This window comes from Schistocerca gregaria, chromosome 5 (genome assembly GCF_023897955.1).
Source record: "Schistocerca gregaria isolate iqSchGreg1 chromosome 5, iqSchGreg1.2, whole genome shotgun sequence".
Lineage (NCBI taxonomy): Eukaryota > Metazoa > Arthropoda > Insecta > Orthoptera > Acrididae > Schistocerca > Schistocerca gregaria.
This window is the reverse complement of record NC_064924.1, coordinates 501,312,368-501,327,749: the sequence shown is the minus strand read 5'-3', so window position 1 is coordinate 501,327,749 and position 15,382 is coordinate 501,312,368. Positions and strand designations below refer to the sequence as shown.

General features: G+C 39.8%; 1 protein-coding gene and 1 non-coding gene across 6 annotated transcripts in view; one reads left to right on the top strand and one right to left on the bottom strand.

The window, feature by feature from the left end:
- The window catches only part of LOC126272343 (uncharacterized), a 313,886-nt gene that overhangs the window by 177,298 nt on the left and 121,206 nt on the right, over positions 1-15,382 (top strand). For all 5 annotated transcript variants that reach the window (XM_049975141.1, XM_049975140.1, XM_049975138.1 and 2 more), the window contains one exon: positions 8,488-8,877. In XM_049975141.1, the coding sequence (XP_049831098.1) occupies positions 8,488-8,877 (390 nt within the window). The remainder of the gene's footprint in view (positions 1-8,487; positions 8,878-15,382) is intronic.
- Trnas-cga (transfer RNA serine (anticodon CGA)) lies at positions 11,441-11,515 on the bottom strand. The gene has a single exon. It is a non-coding gene; the product is annotated as a tRNA-Ser (tRNA).

Below are 15,382 nucleotides of genomic sequence, written 5' to 3'. Positions count from 1 at the left end.
TTAATAAATAAAACTTGAAGATATACTGCGTCCTGTGCTGTATCAAACATTTCTGTAAGTGATTTACTTTTTTCACAATTAACAGTTACTTTTGTATAACTAATTTACCAACATATTATATATGTATGCTTGGAGCAGACTTTACTTGTAGGTCTTGGAAATAAAGCTTCTTGATATTGTTTCTTTTTAGCTCCCAGCATGGATTTGATAACTTTTTGATGTAGTGTATATCTTTTTTTTGTCCACCACTCGTGATCTCATGGTTGCGTTCTCGTTTCCCGAGCACGGGGTCCCGGGTTCAATTCCCGACAGTGTTTTCTGCTTGCTAACTGTAATGACATCTAGCTCTCGAAAACTATTGCTTGCTGGTTTATGAAGAAGCAGATTATGATTAACAGTATCAAAATCTTTCACGAAGTCACAAAGATACCTGACACACACATTTTATTATCAAGGCACCTCCTAACTTTTGTGATCAGTTAATTTATTGCATGACTTGTGCTGCAGCTTTTCCTGAAACTATACTAATTGCATAAATTAAAGTTTGACTTAATCATAATTTCCTGTCTCATCTAGCACAGTTCTTTCAAATGTATAGTTTCCCATTCCATCTTGTTTGCCTTTTTTTATGAACTGGCTGGAAACCAGTGAATTTTAGTTGATCTGCAAAAGATCTGTTCAATAAAAGACTGGTTGATTATGAGAGAGAGTGGATGTGCAATGCTATGACACACTGTGGGTTTAAGAGCATGAAGCATGGAAAACTGAAAACCTTTACTGTCATATTAGGATTTGCTCTTGGTAGTGAGCAATCACTGATTTGATTATAATTTATGAAAAAGTAACTGGTGGGTTCACATTTGGCACTGGAATCTATAACTTCTCTAGCACATATTACTAGTTAGAGGAGCATTTTCTCTCCAACATCCAGGTCACAATAAGAAGAAACTGCAGAGTAGATTAATATGTTTAGGGAGAAATTGTGTTCACAGATAATACATGAGTTTTAAGTGTCACATGCCTTTTAGGCAAATGACATTTCACACTCCTTGTGTAGTACAAGGGAAGGTGATAATGACAGAATAATATTAATTAGGGAGTAACTTGCAGAACATGTACTGTACGCAGATGTTTATTTTCGTATGTGCAGATATCAAATGGAAGGTGCAGAACATTTGCTGCGCGCAGATGTTTGTTTTCGTATCTGCAGACATCAAATGGGAGGTGTGGAATGTGAGAAAACAGCAAGGTGTGATGGCAAATAAATGGCTCCAGCTGCTGCGGGTGGGTCCTTTTACATTTTGGTGTTGCAACTTAGAGGTGGCTTGACCATCAAGGAGAAACCACACCCTCCAAGAATGAAAGCAAAACACAATATGGTTTTGTGACAAATAAATCATATTGTAATCTTGAATGTTATGTTGAGCCTTTGAGATGTATGTAGCATGAAAAGTTGTGTTCTACTCTAATTTATGAGTCACTCTAATGTGCTGTACACCCGTTTGAGGAAATGTATGTTCGTAAACGAGAAGTAGTAGATGTGCTTTTTCATGATAAGAGTAAAAGTTATCGTCTTTTGTGCTCCAGTAACAGCTGCAGAACATGAAGAAGTCAAGCCTTTCCTCAGCTATGCAATGGATTTCAGGAGCAGTGATTAGCAAGATGTCTATATCGTCGGGTGACAGATCTCATGAAGTGTACTGACTCACCTTCAACTACAAGGAGCAAGCCGACAGCTACATAAAACCTTAAACCAACAAGAAAAATACTTCATATGGTGACTGTGACAGGGCATGGAGAACTGGAGCAAAAGAAAGAAAGTAAAGAACTATAAATTTGTGTGATCTTGGAATTCAACGACTGATAAATTATAGCATTGCTAAAATAAAAAATAAAAAGAAAGAAAGAAAGAAAGAAACTATAAGTGAATGGAGTAATTGTGTTGTCTAAACTCAGTAATGATTCGTTAAAAAGAAAGTTAAAGGAAATATTGAAACAGTTCACGAAACCTAAAACAACTGATACTTATATAATTGTGGTACAAGTATTACTGCAACTACAATTAAATTTATGTGTCAAGTAAACAACATCGACACATGTATTAGGGAATGTTTAAATATGTGTAATAATTTTTTGGTTCATTTGGAGAACAAGGTTTCATATCCTGACATTGATAGGGATGCAGGGCTAGCTGGGGAATGTTGCTTTATGACACAGTGTAGTGCACCTCTTGTTGTGCTCAGGACACAGTCTGTGCCAGGTGGGGCAAATCTTCATGGTATATCACATTTACATGGTTGTACTGGCTACATGACAAGAGAGTGCAGTTCATTGGTAAGGGTGAGCTCATCGGAAAGGGTGATCTGTTTAGAAAATACAGAAATCAACTTTAAAAAACTTTTTATCCTCTAGACCAGGCTGTTGCAACTGAGCTCCAGGGAGCTGGAGCGCTCTGGATCACTCACTGCGGCAGCTCGGAGCCCGCGTGGAGGGGGAAAGTGAACTCACTGCCCCCTGGCCGCATGCAGCCACAACTGACACAATAATCCAATGACAGCTATGACTAGCTGCGGGAGCCCTGTACCTCTATTGGAGGATACCTTTGTATTCATTGAGAGGGATGGTCAACTGCAATGCCTTGTATGTCATAAAGTATTTAATTCTGTGAAGAGGTACAATATACAGTGACATTATACACGTCTTCACACAGTGCACTACAATCAGGTAGAAGGCATTGCACACAGAGAACTGGTAGCCAGGCTTAAGAACGACATACCAGGAGACGTAAGTTCAGAAATGGTTTTGTAATATGGAGAGCATCAAAACATGCAACATAGTTCGTGTTCTGTAATACGTTTATAATTTTCAGGTGCATGAGAGCAGGAAAAACACTACTGAATCTGCAATTCAAGCAAGCTACAGGGTCGCTCACATCATTGCGACGAGTGGCAAGCCGTTTTCGGTGGAGCCACTCGTAAAATCATGCATGTTAGCAGTTGCAGAATGTTTGTTTCCAAGGGAGGTGCAGGCAATTGAAGGGGTTTACCTGTCAAAGCAAACAATGTCTCGTCGAATCCTGGACATGGCAGCGGATTTAGAGACACAGCTCAGGCAAAAGGCGGAGAGCTTTGCTGCATTTCCGCTAGTGCGTGACAAAAGCACCAACATATCGGACTGTGCTCAGTTTGCAGTCTTTGTGCGTGGTGTCAACATGGAGTAACTGAAGAACTCTTGGATGTGGTACCACTCGATTACACTGCAACAGGACGTGACATTTTTGAAGCTGTTTGTGAATCAGTGGACAATATGAATTTGCCGTGGTATAAGCTCCATTCTGTAGCGACGGATGGTGCACCACAAATGATCGGGCGTCACCAAGGTTTTGTTTCTCATTTCAAAAATAAATTCAGGGACGAATTTTGGGAAAGACATTTTGGCTCTTCATTGTTTTATTCACCAAGAGGCACTGTGTGCTGAAACAGTAGAACTAGGTGGCATAATGAAAGATGTCGTGAAGTGTGTGAATTTTGTGCGGCGTCACGGTATGAATCATCGCCAATTCAAAGGATTCCTGAAAGATATGGAAGCGGAGTATGGGGATATACCTTACCACAGTACAGTTCGTTGGCTGAGTCGGGGAAAAGTTCTTGATGTTTTCTTTGCCATTCGTGAGGAAATATCCCTTTTCCTCGAAATGAAAGTGGAAGAAATGCGTTGTCTGAAAGATATAAAATGGATATCAGACCTGGAGTTCCTAGCTGACATAACTATGCATCTGAATAATTTAAATCTGTCATTTCAGAGCAAAGGGCAGCTAATCGTTGACATGCACGACCAGATCAAAGCGTTCATGGAAAAGTTACGTTTGTTTGAGACGCAGATGAGTAATGGACATTTAATGTTCTTCAATCGTCTTCCTTCTTTAAAACTACCTGAAGGTACTACGTTCGGTGATTACCAAGCAAAGTTAAAGCAGCTCATCACGTCGTTTGAAACACAATTCCAAGACCTATTTAGTTTGGAAGTGGAACTTCAGGTGTTCAGCACTCCTTTTTCAGTTTTTCCCGATGACTTGCCATCGTCACTTCAATTGGAGATTATTGATATGCAAAATTCAACTTTGTTGAAAGAGAGGTACTACAACACATTGGATTTAAGCTTCACAACAATGCTGCTCAGATCATGGGCATGTTTGGATCTACGTATTGTTGTGAGCAGCTTTTCTCAGCAATGAAAAGAGTAAAAAGTAAGGAACAATCATTTCTTCAGGATGCAACAATGAAGGCCATCCTACGCATTAACACTGCTAACACTTTGATGCCTGATATTTGCGATCTTGTAATGAAAAGAAAATGTCAATCTACGGAGGCCCAATAAATTTTGTATGCAATTTCTTGTAAAACAGTTGTTTCTTATTTATTTTCTGGACATCGTATTTCCTGGTGTAGCATGTCACCACATCTTAGCAGCTAATAGTATGAGGTTGTCGATCTTGTAAGACACAGCTGGCACATCAAAACGCTTGCCTTGTCACCTGCCTCAGCCTGCTATGCCACGTGCCAGCCCACTTGAATGGTCACAGCGAGCGACACTGCTCCCTGGAGCAGGGAGCTCTCCGCGGCTCACAATGGAGCCGACGAGCTGGAACATCCTGCTCTAGACAGTAACACTGTGTTTCCATGTTATCATGTTTAAGTAAACTGTGCACTAACCATTTGTTAGAGTAATAGAGGGTTCATAATAGAGAATTTTTGCATTGTATTCCAGTAATTACTAAAAGAATTGCTGCAGAGGTTCCAGTATGGTTTAAAGGTTTATTACACCAAATGTCTTGATGAAATGAATTCTAGTTTTAAGAAGTTAACTGACAAAGCAGATTCAGAAATAAGAAATTATCAGACACTAGGAAGGAGTTTTCTGAGAAAATATACTCTAAAACTAATGAGTTTTCTGTCATGGTAAAAAATACAAACAAAATATAAAAATGAGAGATAACAGAACATGTCAAACAGGAAATAGAAAGTAAATTAACTAGGACAGCAAATTCTTTGACCCAGTTGCCTCTGGAGTTGAAAGATCAGATCAAAGAATTTATTTATTTATCATCAATACAGCTCTACATGTGAACCATTTGTAGCATGAAGAATTCGAGCCTTCCATTTCATCAATATAGAAGAGTTTCCTTATCCCTAGTCAGATCTCAGTCCCACATACTGTTCCAGCATTGTTGCTTGGCTCATGGAATCCCCCCAAATGGTCTTACCATCAAATTACCCATCTCTGGCTGCCACTCCTCCTTCCACAATGACCTCCACCTGTTCAGATCCCATCAATGCTTCGCCCTCACCAACATAGTCCTGCAAAACCATATCAACCAAGCCCAAACCTCCTTGCAGTACCGTCTCTCCATCCACAAAATTCTCCTGCTATGCAATCCCATATTCCTGGAACCCATAACACACTTTGAAACTCTTGTCCTGCAGGAACTGGAGCAACATGCACGCCACACCCTCCATCCCGCTCACTTCGTACTCCCACCTTGGAGTATCACTGTCCACTACTGCTACAACAACCTTTAAACCTCCCCCATGTCCCCTCATAGTTAACAGACCCTGTCTCGCAGACCTACCACACTTACCCCACCCTCCAAACTTCCCTCTCATCACCACACAGAACCCAAAATCTAAACAGACCCATAACACAGTCATGAACCTTTCCTCCAGAAGCCTTAGCCCTTCAGAAATATCAGTCCTTTCCAAAGGCCTCACCTTTTGCCCCACTCCCAAATTAAACTATGCAGGACTTGTTAAAGACCTTCTCTCCTTCTCCCGGTCCCTATAGTGGAAACACTTTCTCACCACCAACCCTACCAGTCAGACTCAGTCAAAGACCGATAGTGAACCCTGCCTAACTCAGTTCAGTTCACCATCCAACCGTGATCCACCCCCACTGCCCCCAAATCACCCCCTGTTAACTTTCCAGAATTTCTTAACCTCGAAACTTGCCTCACCATCATTCCCCAAATCCCTCAATATGCAAGCTAACCTTACATCTGCAGAAAGAAATTCAGTCCACCATCTAAAAATTGATTCGGACCTTGTAATCCTACCTGTGGACAAAGGCTCTACCACTGTTGTTTTGAACCACAAGGATTACCAGGCAGAAGGACTCCACCAGCTTTCAGATACTTCCACCTACAAACCTTGCCACAGTGACCCCATTAGAGAAACCTAACAGGATCTCCAGTCACCTCTCAAATCCTTAGGCCTTCCCAGAACTTCTCCCCGGAGTCCATCTATCTATTCACCCCTACCACTCCCCGCACTCCTACCTTCAATATGCTTTCTAATGTCCATAAACCTAACCACCACTGCGGCTGCCCCATTGTGGCCAGTTACTGTGCCCCTTCTGAGAGAATCTCTTCTCTCGTAGCTGAACACCTTCAGCCTACTACCCAGAAACTACCCTCCTATATAAAAGATACCAAACATTTTCTCCACTGACTCTCCAGAGTTTCTGTCCCTTTACCACATGGTGCACTGCTTGTCACTATTGAATCCACCTTCCTTAGCATTAAGATTCTTAATGCCCGTGGCCTTACTGGTATTGAACAATACCTGTCCAAACTAACAACCTCCTTCCTAGTCACCATGACCAACTATTTGCTTGCCTTTGAAGCCATTACCCATGAACAAATCTGGGGTATGGCTATGGGCACCTTCACGACACCAAGCTATGCCAACATATTCATGGACCATCTAGAGGAATCCTTCCTAAAAACCCAGAACCCTAAAACCCTCACCTGTCTTAGATTCATTGGTGACATCTTTGTGATCTGGATTGAGGGCGTTCCAGAACCTTAACAACTTCTCCCCCATTTACTTCACCTGGTCCTACTAACCCAAGAAGCCATCTTCCTAGATGTTGGCCTCCACCTCAAAGATGGCTTCATCAGTACCTCCATCAATATCAAGCCTATTAAGCACCAGCAATACCTGCACTTTGACAGCTGCCACTGGTGTGTGTGTGTGTGTGTGTGTGTGTGTGTGTGTGTGTGTGTGTGTGTTGATTTTAGCCATTTGTGCCATATATGTACTTACTTGATTTGTTAATGAAGGACAGTGGGCTAAATTTTAAAGGTTGTGATGGTACAGGGTCTCATGTTTGATCCAAGATATAGTTAGTGCCACATCTAAAGGGATGTGTTTAGTAGTAGGTAACTTCTTGAAGCATTTGCTGAGGTGTTTACATTAGAACAAAAACTTGCACAAGTTTTCTTCTGCAAATTGCATGGACAAGTTAATTTCAGAAACTTGCTGCATTTCCACTATGTAGGAAAATGGCGGAAAATGCTGGACAATAGGATGTCACTCATAAAGACATTACTTGGCGTTTCTCCTTTTGAGATGAAAATGAGATTCTTCTCATTTGTCTGCATATAGGACACTGTCCAATGGTACACAGCTTCCTGCTCTGCTCTGACAAGATGATTCACTAATATGTAGTGTTTGTGGCTTAAAAATCTCAACATTAGGGCAGATGCTGGTTCTGAGCAAATCTGCCCTCTACTTTACAACATATGAAGAGACAGATGTGATATAACTTTATAAAATTTGTGGATTTGTTCAAACTACTCCCTAAATTATTTGGGGGATACACTTTAATGTATTGTTATGGCAGTTGACACATCTAACTATTTTTCTGAGTAATTAGCTCAAGAAAAATTCTTGAGTTGTTATTGCAGCTTCTGTTAATTCATTGTATCCACATCTGAAGAATGTTTTAGAACAGTTATCATGGTATAGTTTTGGAGGTATTGTAAGTGTACAGGTGAATGTGAAAGTTACAAATTGTAAAATTCATTGGCTCTTAGTGTCTTTTGTTCCATTAATTGTGTTTAGCATGCTATTAATTTCACAAGAAGTTTAACCTTAACTGTAAAATCCATTGATAGTTCTTGTCCTTTATCTACCTTTTAGTATTTGTGTTGAGAGGGATGGACTGAATTTCCTTTTTTTCACTATGTCGTACTTCATTTTTGACATTGTTAGTCAATTCAGTTATGAATGTCTAAAACTAAATTTCATTTTTGTTCATATGTGTCAAAGTACAATTTATTTTCATCATTCTTGTGTCATGTTATTTTGTGGTAAACACATTTCAGTTAATGGCACTTTCCATGTGAGGGCAACTTACCATAAATATTCTCAGTTGAACATCCTTTCAATTACTTATCAAATATTTCAATGTTGGCCATCTATGGTGACATGAGAGGTTACCACACTGTAGGATTTCTTCTCCTGTATACTTGTAAACTCGTGTGTGAAAAGTATAGTATATATAGGATTCTAATATGTTTCAATATATTGTTAAAACTGCTTGCTCTTAATTAATTTTTTTATTCTGATTAAAAGAAATAACAAAAAAATTACTGGTTTTATAAATTCGTGGGTTTAATTATAACTAATTTTTTGCATTATAATGCAGGTGTATAAATCACAGAAAAGCAGTTATGGAATTTCCCCTTAAGAATGATGTAGAAGATAAGGAACTGTTTGCAAAATTATTTGATATGAAGACACATTGTGAATGGACAGACACAAATACTGCACAAAGGAATGTGTTTGAGAATTGGAAGACTGAAAGTAATAATGATAATGAAAGCTGCAGTTCATCTACGAAACTACCTGCAGACAAATCAGAAAGACGTTTGGAAACACAGTCGTGTAACCACAGTAAAACACAGAAAGAAATAGACAAAGAATTGCAAAAACTGCATGCTTTACAGTGTGTGACAGCTGCAAGTCTTGCTCATGTTGCATTTTCTTTTGGCTATGGACAGGATGTAATGAAAATAATAGAGTATATAGAAAAATTGTAAGTTATTTGTCTTAAGTTACTGATATACACTTTAATTTCAGCTTTTTATTTTCTGGTGATTGCTTTAGCTGCTGTGATTGCTAGTTTACATTAATTCATGTATATACTTTATGCTCTGTAGGCCCTGCATTCATGTATATACTTTATGTTCTGTAGGCCCTGCAGCTTAGTACAAGTGAACAAGTGACATATTTGTAAGGAGATTCCAGACTTCTTTCTATGTGATATTAATTTCAATTTCTTTCCCTTTCACTACAAATCTGTTTCGGCTAAATTGCCATTATCAAGTGACCTGTGTGTGGGTGACATTATTTTCATTATCATGTTTCTATTCTGGTAAAACATTGAGCATAAGTTGCTGCTTATGTATATATTGTCTAGATGGACTGAATACGTCTAACATCATTAACAACTGTATGTGGACTGTCACTGAAACACAGTTGCAGCAATGATATTGTATGTCTACAAAGTATAAGCACTGTGTGTGTGTGTGTGTGTGTGTGTGTGTGTGTGTGTGTGTGTGTGTGTTCTAGCAACTATGATCATTATAAACATAGACTTCTATAAACATACGCCAACCATAGAATACTTGCATGTTAATAGGCCCTACAACCACTATAAACGTAGACTGCCACAGACATATAGCAACCATAGACACATGCACAACCAAATTGTGTGTCATCTTTATAGTAGTGCTTATAATTTGTAAACATACATCATACCCCAAAAATTGTCAAAGTACTGTCATAACAAATTAATTACTACCTAAATTCAGCAAATATAGAACTACAGTCCAAATACAGTTGCAGATGATGGTGTATGTATGACAGGCCATCTAGACAATATATGTGTAAGTAGCAAACCATGCTCAAATGTTATGATATAACACAAAAATGAATAACGAAAATAATGTCATTGATGTTGTACCACAGATCTCTCGATAATGGCAGTTTAGCCAACACAGATGTGTAGTGAAAAGGAAAGAAATAAAAATTAATATCACACAGCATCAAGTCTGGACACTCCTTACAAATATGTCACTTCATGTGCTACTTTTGCGCTTCATATAAATAGATTAGCAACTCAAAAGTTTTTACTGTTGCTACTAAAATTTTCTTCTCTGATGTGAATTCTAATAATTCAATACCGTTTCCCTGTACTAGAGTGATCCCTTTCCCATCATGTAAGTAAGTCAGAGTTAAAGATAGCAGTGAAATTGACATGAGCTTGAGAGACAAAATATTAAGTTACACCTTAAAAGAATATTCATCACTTTTGAACACCATAGATGTAAGGAATCAAAACTCTAACAGGGCAATATAGTGAGTGACAAACGATAGTAAGGAGCTATAGTGTATTGACATGCACTTGGCTGCACCATGGACGGAGTGTGCCAAATTATTGATGTGTGATTGTCCAGTGTGCCTTCAAAAATTGACGTACCATTCACAGCCACATAACATGGTTTAACTCTTGAGTGGGCACGCCTATGTATAAAGTGTATGATCCACAAATAGCATTGTCTTGTACCATTCTGTTGTCCTTTTACTATTGCAAGCACATTCCTATTCTTCATTATTGCTTCAGCTAACACAGTGCTAAGTTATGCTGCCATACTTCCAAGTGAGCAGCAGTAATATACAATAAACAGCATGCTACACAAGGAAAAAATTTACAATCTGTGCAAGGAAATGACTCAGATTCAGAGCTAACAGCACAATCTCACAACAAGGTAATTGTTTACGATATAATTAGCAACAAATAAATGGTTGGCTAGTATCAGATTCAGCTGCTCTGTTTAACATGCTGAGTGGGTCATTACTGTGGGGTAACACTTTCGTGTGGCAACAGAGTGATATAATGAAAGTTTATTTTATTAAACAGTGATTTTGCTTTTATGATGTAGTTTATTTCATCCTCGTTTAATTAAACTAAGATAAAACCTTGATTTTTGTGCATATATGTTTATCTTGGAAATATAAAGACAGCTTTCTTTACATGTGCACATGTGCCCAATAGTGTTGTACAAACTGGAACATTCACTCAAGGGTTAAGAATGGTTATAAAGAGAGCTTAACTGATAGAGAGCAGATAAGAGTCTCATGTCTTCTTGATGGCAGCTGGTTTCTAACACAGTAGAAATTGCTGCTATCACTATCCATATCAACTAGTTTCCAAGCAAATAATGTGATGGGAACTACATGCAGTGAACATTTGGAGTCTGGTATCTTGTGTCACAAAAACCTAAATATCTCCAGCAGACCAGACAAAACAGAAGCTGGACAGTAGCTGACTGGAGATGTGTACAGTCACAATATTGCCTTTTTTCAAGTTGTGCAGGGAACTGGCTGCACTGATGGTCCAATGAGGTGTTTTAACTGACAGTGTGCGGAGGACATAGCTTAGACTGAATTTTGATTTTTTGAGGGTATTTCTCCTACCATTGCTTGGCTGCCACTCACTCCTGTTACCATGAACATGAATCAGGAAGCCAGAATGAGATTTTCCCTCTGCAGTGGAGTGTGTGCTGATATGAAACTTCCTGGCAGATTAAAACTGTGTGCCCGGCCGAGACTTGAACTCGGGACCTTTGCCTTTCGCGGGCAAGTGCTCTACCAACTGAGCTACCGAAGCACGACTCACGCCCAGTAATCACAGCTTTACATCTGCCAGTACCTCGTCGCAGAAGAAAACTTTTAATCTGCCAGGAAGTTTCATATCAGCGCACACTCCGCTGCAGAGTGAAAATCTCATTCTGGAAACATCCCCCAGGCTGTGGCTAAGCCATGTCTCTGCAATATCCTTTCTTTCAGGAGTGCTAGTTCTGCAAGTTTCGCAGGGGAGCTTCTGTAAAGTTTGGAAGGTAGGAGACGAGGTACTGGCAGACGTAAAGCTGTGATTACTGGGCATGAGTCGTGCTTCAGTAGCTCAGTTGGTAGAGCACTTGCCCGCGAAAGGCAAAGGTCCCAAGTTCGAGTCTCGGTTGGGCACACAGTTTTAATCTTCCAGGAAGTTTCATATCAGCACACACTCTGCTGCAGAGTGAAAATCTCATTCTGGAAACATCCCCCAGGCTGTGGCTAAGCCATGTCTCCGCAATATCCTTTCTTTCAGGAGTGCTAGTTCTGCAAGTTTCGCAGGAGAGCTTCTGTAAAGTTTGGAAGGTAGGAGACGAGGTACTGGCAGAAGTAAAGCTGTGAGTACCGGGCGTGAGTCGTGCTTCGGTAGCTCAGTTGGTAGAACACTTGCCCGCGAAAGGCAAAGGTCCCGAGTTCGAGTCTCAGTCGGGCACACAGTTATAATCTGCCAGGAAGTTTCATGAATCAGGAAGTTTATTTCAACATTCTCAGCAACCATGTGTTCCACTTCCTTGTAAATCCACATACAAACTCTGCAGACTACTGTGAAGTGCATTATAGAGGCTACTTAGCATGGTGTCGTACCAAATATTTCAGTTTTTCCCATCCCAGTTGCCTGTGGGCCACAGGAAGAATGACTGCTTAAATGTCTTTGCACATACTGTAATTGGTATAATCTTGTGTTGATGGTCCTGTGGGAGTGACACAGAGGAGAATTAAATACATATCGAGATTCGTTTCTTCATACTGGGTCTTGAAACTTGTGAAGTAGGCATTTCCAGGGTAATTGGCATCTTCAAGTGTCTGGCAATTCATGTTCATTAACATTTCTATGACAAGCCCAAGTGACTGAAATGAATCTGTGACCATTCAAGGTGCCCTTCATCATTTGCATTCAGTTTCCCCTGTTAGTCCTATTTGGTACGGATCCCACACACTTGAGCAATACTCTAAGGTGGGATGGACAAGTCATTTGTAGCAAGCCCAATTTCCCAGTACACTCCCAACTAACCAAAGTCTGCCATCTGCCTTACCTGTGACTCAGGCTATGCGATCATTCCTTTACATATCCATACATGAGTTAACTGATTCCATTTGTGGCTCATTGATGTTATAGTCTTAGGATACTAATTTTCTGCACTTTGTGAGGTCCACAGTTTTACATTCTGAACATTTAAAATAAGTTGCCAAACTTATCACCTCTTTTCTTAGATCTTAATGGTTATTGCTGTGAGCTGGGCTACATCATTGTGGAGTAACAGTTAACATCACTGGGTGACAGCCACCAGATTTGATATATTTTGTGGATCACCTGACGATGTCTTCCCTAATGATTGAAAAGATCGCCACATATCACATATGAGTCCAGCTGCTACTTGGATTTGTGCCACAAGGTCTTGTAGTGACTCCATGGGTGTCTTGTACACCAAGATTTTCATGTATCTGCAGAAATGCAAATCCATTGATGTCATGTTCAGTGAGCAAGGGGGACAAGGATATGCCAAGACATCATTTGGTGATACACAAATGTATTGAAGTTGGTGGTGGTTATATTGAGTACCTTCTGTAAGTGAATTAAACTGGTGTTTGTTGACATTAACGTACATTGTTTCCTTTACTCCTTGACTTGATTCTCTTGCCCACCATCCAACCACTCCTGGCGCTTGTTAGCTCATGGGGTTCTTTTTCTGTAACGTTGAATGCTTATTGTCACCAACTAAAGAAAACGTGATAACAAAAGCAACTCTGCTGAAGGCTATAAATAGGAAATATGTCCTGCTGACATAAACACATATTGTAGGAATAACAATCATTGACAAAGAAAGCCATTTGAATTTGTCATTTTAACAGAATGCAGTCATGATATTACTTCTGGATGTGACTTCTTGCAGCCTTCTCAAGCAGTCATAGATTGAGGATGACAAGAAGCTGCACAGTTAAATTGTGATGCCTTTGTTGGTTGCAAGAAGCTACTCAGCCTCATAAAAGAAATCTGCATACCAATAATGATCATAAGCTTTGGAGCTGGTCATCAAGGAAAACTGGATCACGAATTGTTAATGAGCAAAGCAGTCATCCATAAAGGTGCATGCACAGAAACAGCTGAACAAGTCAAGGATTGGTAGATCAGTGCCATCAATGAAGAATTGTGCTCCATTGTCACTATAGGCAACACAGTATAGGAAGCTGCTTATTAAATTAACTGAGGAATAACATCACCAAGTGTTATATCTTCGGCACCATTTTTCGGATGATTTTGAATTGAGTGGAGAAAAGTCCTCTAAGTGGCCCATGCTAACACACTGTATAAAAATTGGGGCTCGTTCACCAATTTTCCAGCACTCATATATGATCTTATGGGGCTGAACAATGCACAATTCAGGAGAAGGTGGAGAAGTGCTGCAGGATTAAACTTGCAGAGTGCCCTAGGCCCTCTCCCACAGTTCTTGCGGAAGATGGCACGTAGCATTTCTGCATCAACTACTGAAGGCTGAATAAAATCACAAAAGAAGTAGTGTACCTATTACCTCACATTCATTTCATCCTAAACTTCCTGAGCAAAGTTTTTCTCAACTTTGGATTTGAAGACATGCTGCTGATATATCAGTGGTGACATGACTGACTGGGACAAGATTGCCTTCATAATACCTGAAGGCCTGTATGAGTTCAAAGGTATGCCATTTAGATTGTAATTCTCCATTCACCTGCAAGTACATGATGGACAACCTGCTTAAACACATTAAATGGAATACTTGTCTTTGCTATCAGATTGAACGGGTGCGGCCGATTTCCTTCCCCATCCTTCAAACATTCAGAGCTTACTCTCTCTCTCTCTCTCTAAGGCGGAAGCCAACTTACCACCATGTTGAAGTGTGTTCAGGTGGCAGGCTTCTGCTTGAATCCAAAAAATTGCTCCTTTGTTGCCCAAGAAATAAAAACTTTGGAGCACCTAGTTAATAGCAATGGAGACTGCTCTGATCCAGAGAAAATAAGAGCAGTCACAAATTTTCTAACTTTTTGTCATGTTTTCAATGTCAGAAGTTTTCTTGGAAGGTGCTTATACTACATAATTCCACATCTCTTGCGTCAACTACTGAAGGGAGACACCATATTTTTCAGAAAGATCAGAAGGGGGAGGTTCCCAGAGTCAACAAATGGGTAGTGCTGGATAATAGTCTGCAATGACTACACCCATTATATTATCACCAAAGCATGCTCACTGCCAAAGTGCCAGAAATTGCTAGGTACCTTGCAGAACAGCACATTTTGAAGCACAGAGCACCCTGTGTAATGATCTCTTGTTGTGGAAAAGTTTTCCAGTAAAGACTAATATCAGAGGTAATTCCACATAGCAACATCACCTACAAATTTAAAACTGCCTACTACCACAAACGAATGCCTCACTGAACACTTTAACACTATGTTATCAGATGATGTCAGAGAGATTTGAATACAATACTGCCATTTGTGACATTTGCATAAATACAGCAGAGCAAGACACTTCAGGTTTCACACTGTTCTTGCTGCTTCACGGTCATCAGGCCAAAATGACAATTGATACACCGTTCTTATTTTAACCAGATGATAATCAGGATAACTATGTGAAACACCTAATCACTGGGAGTGAAGAAGCAAGACAGTTG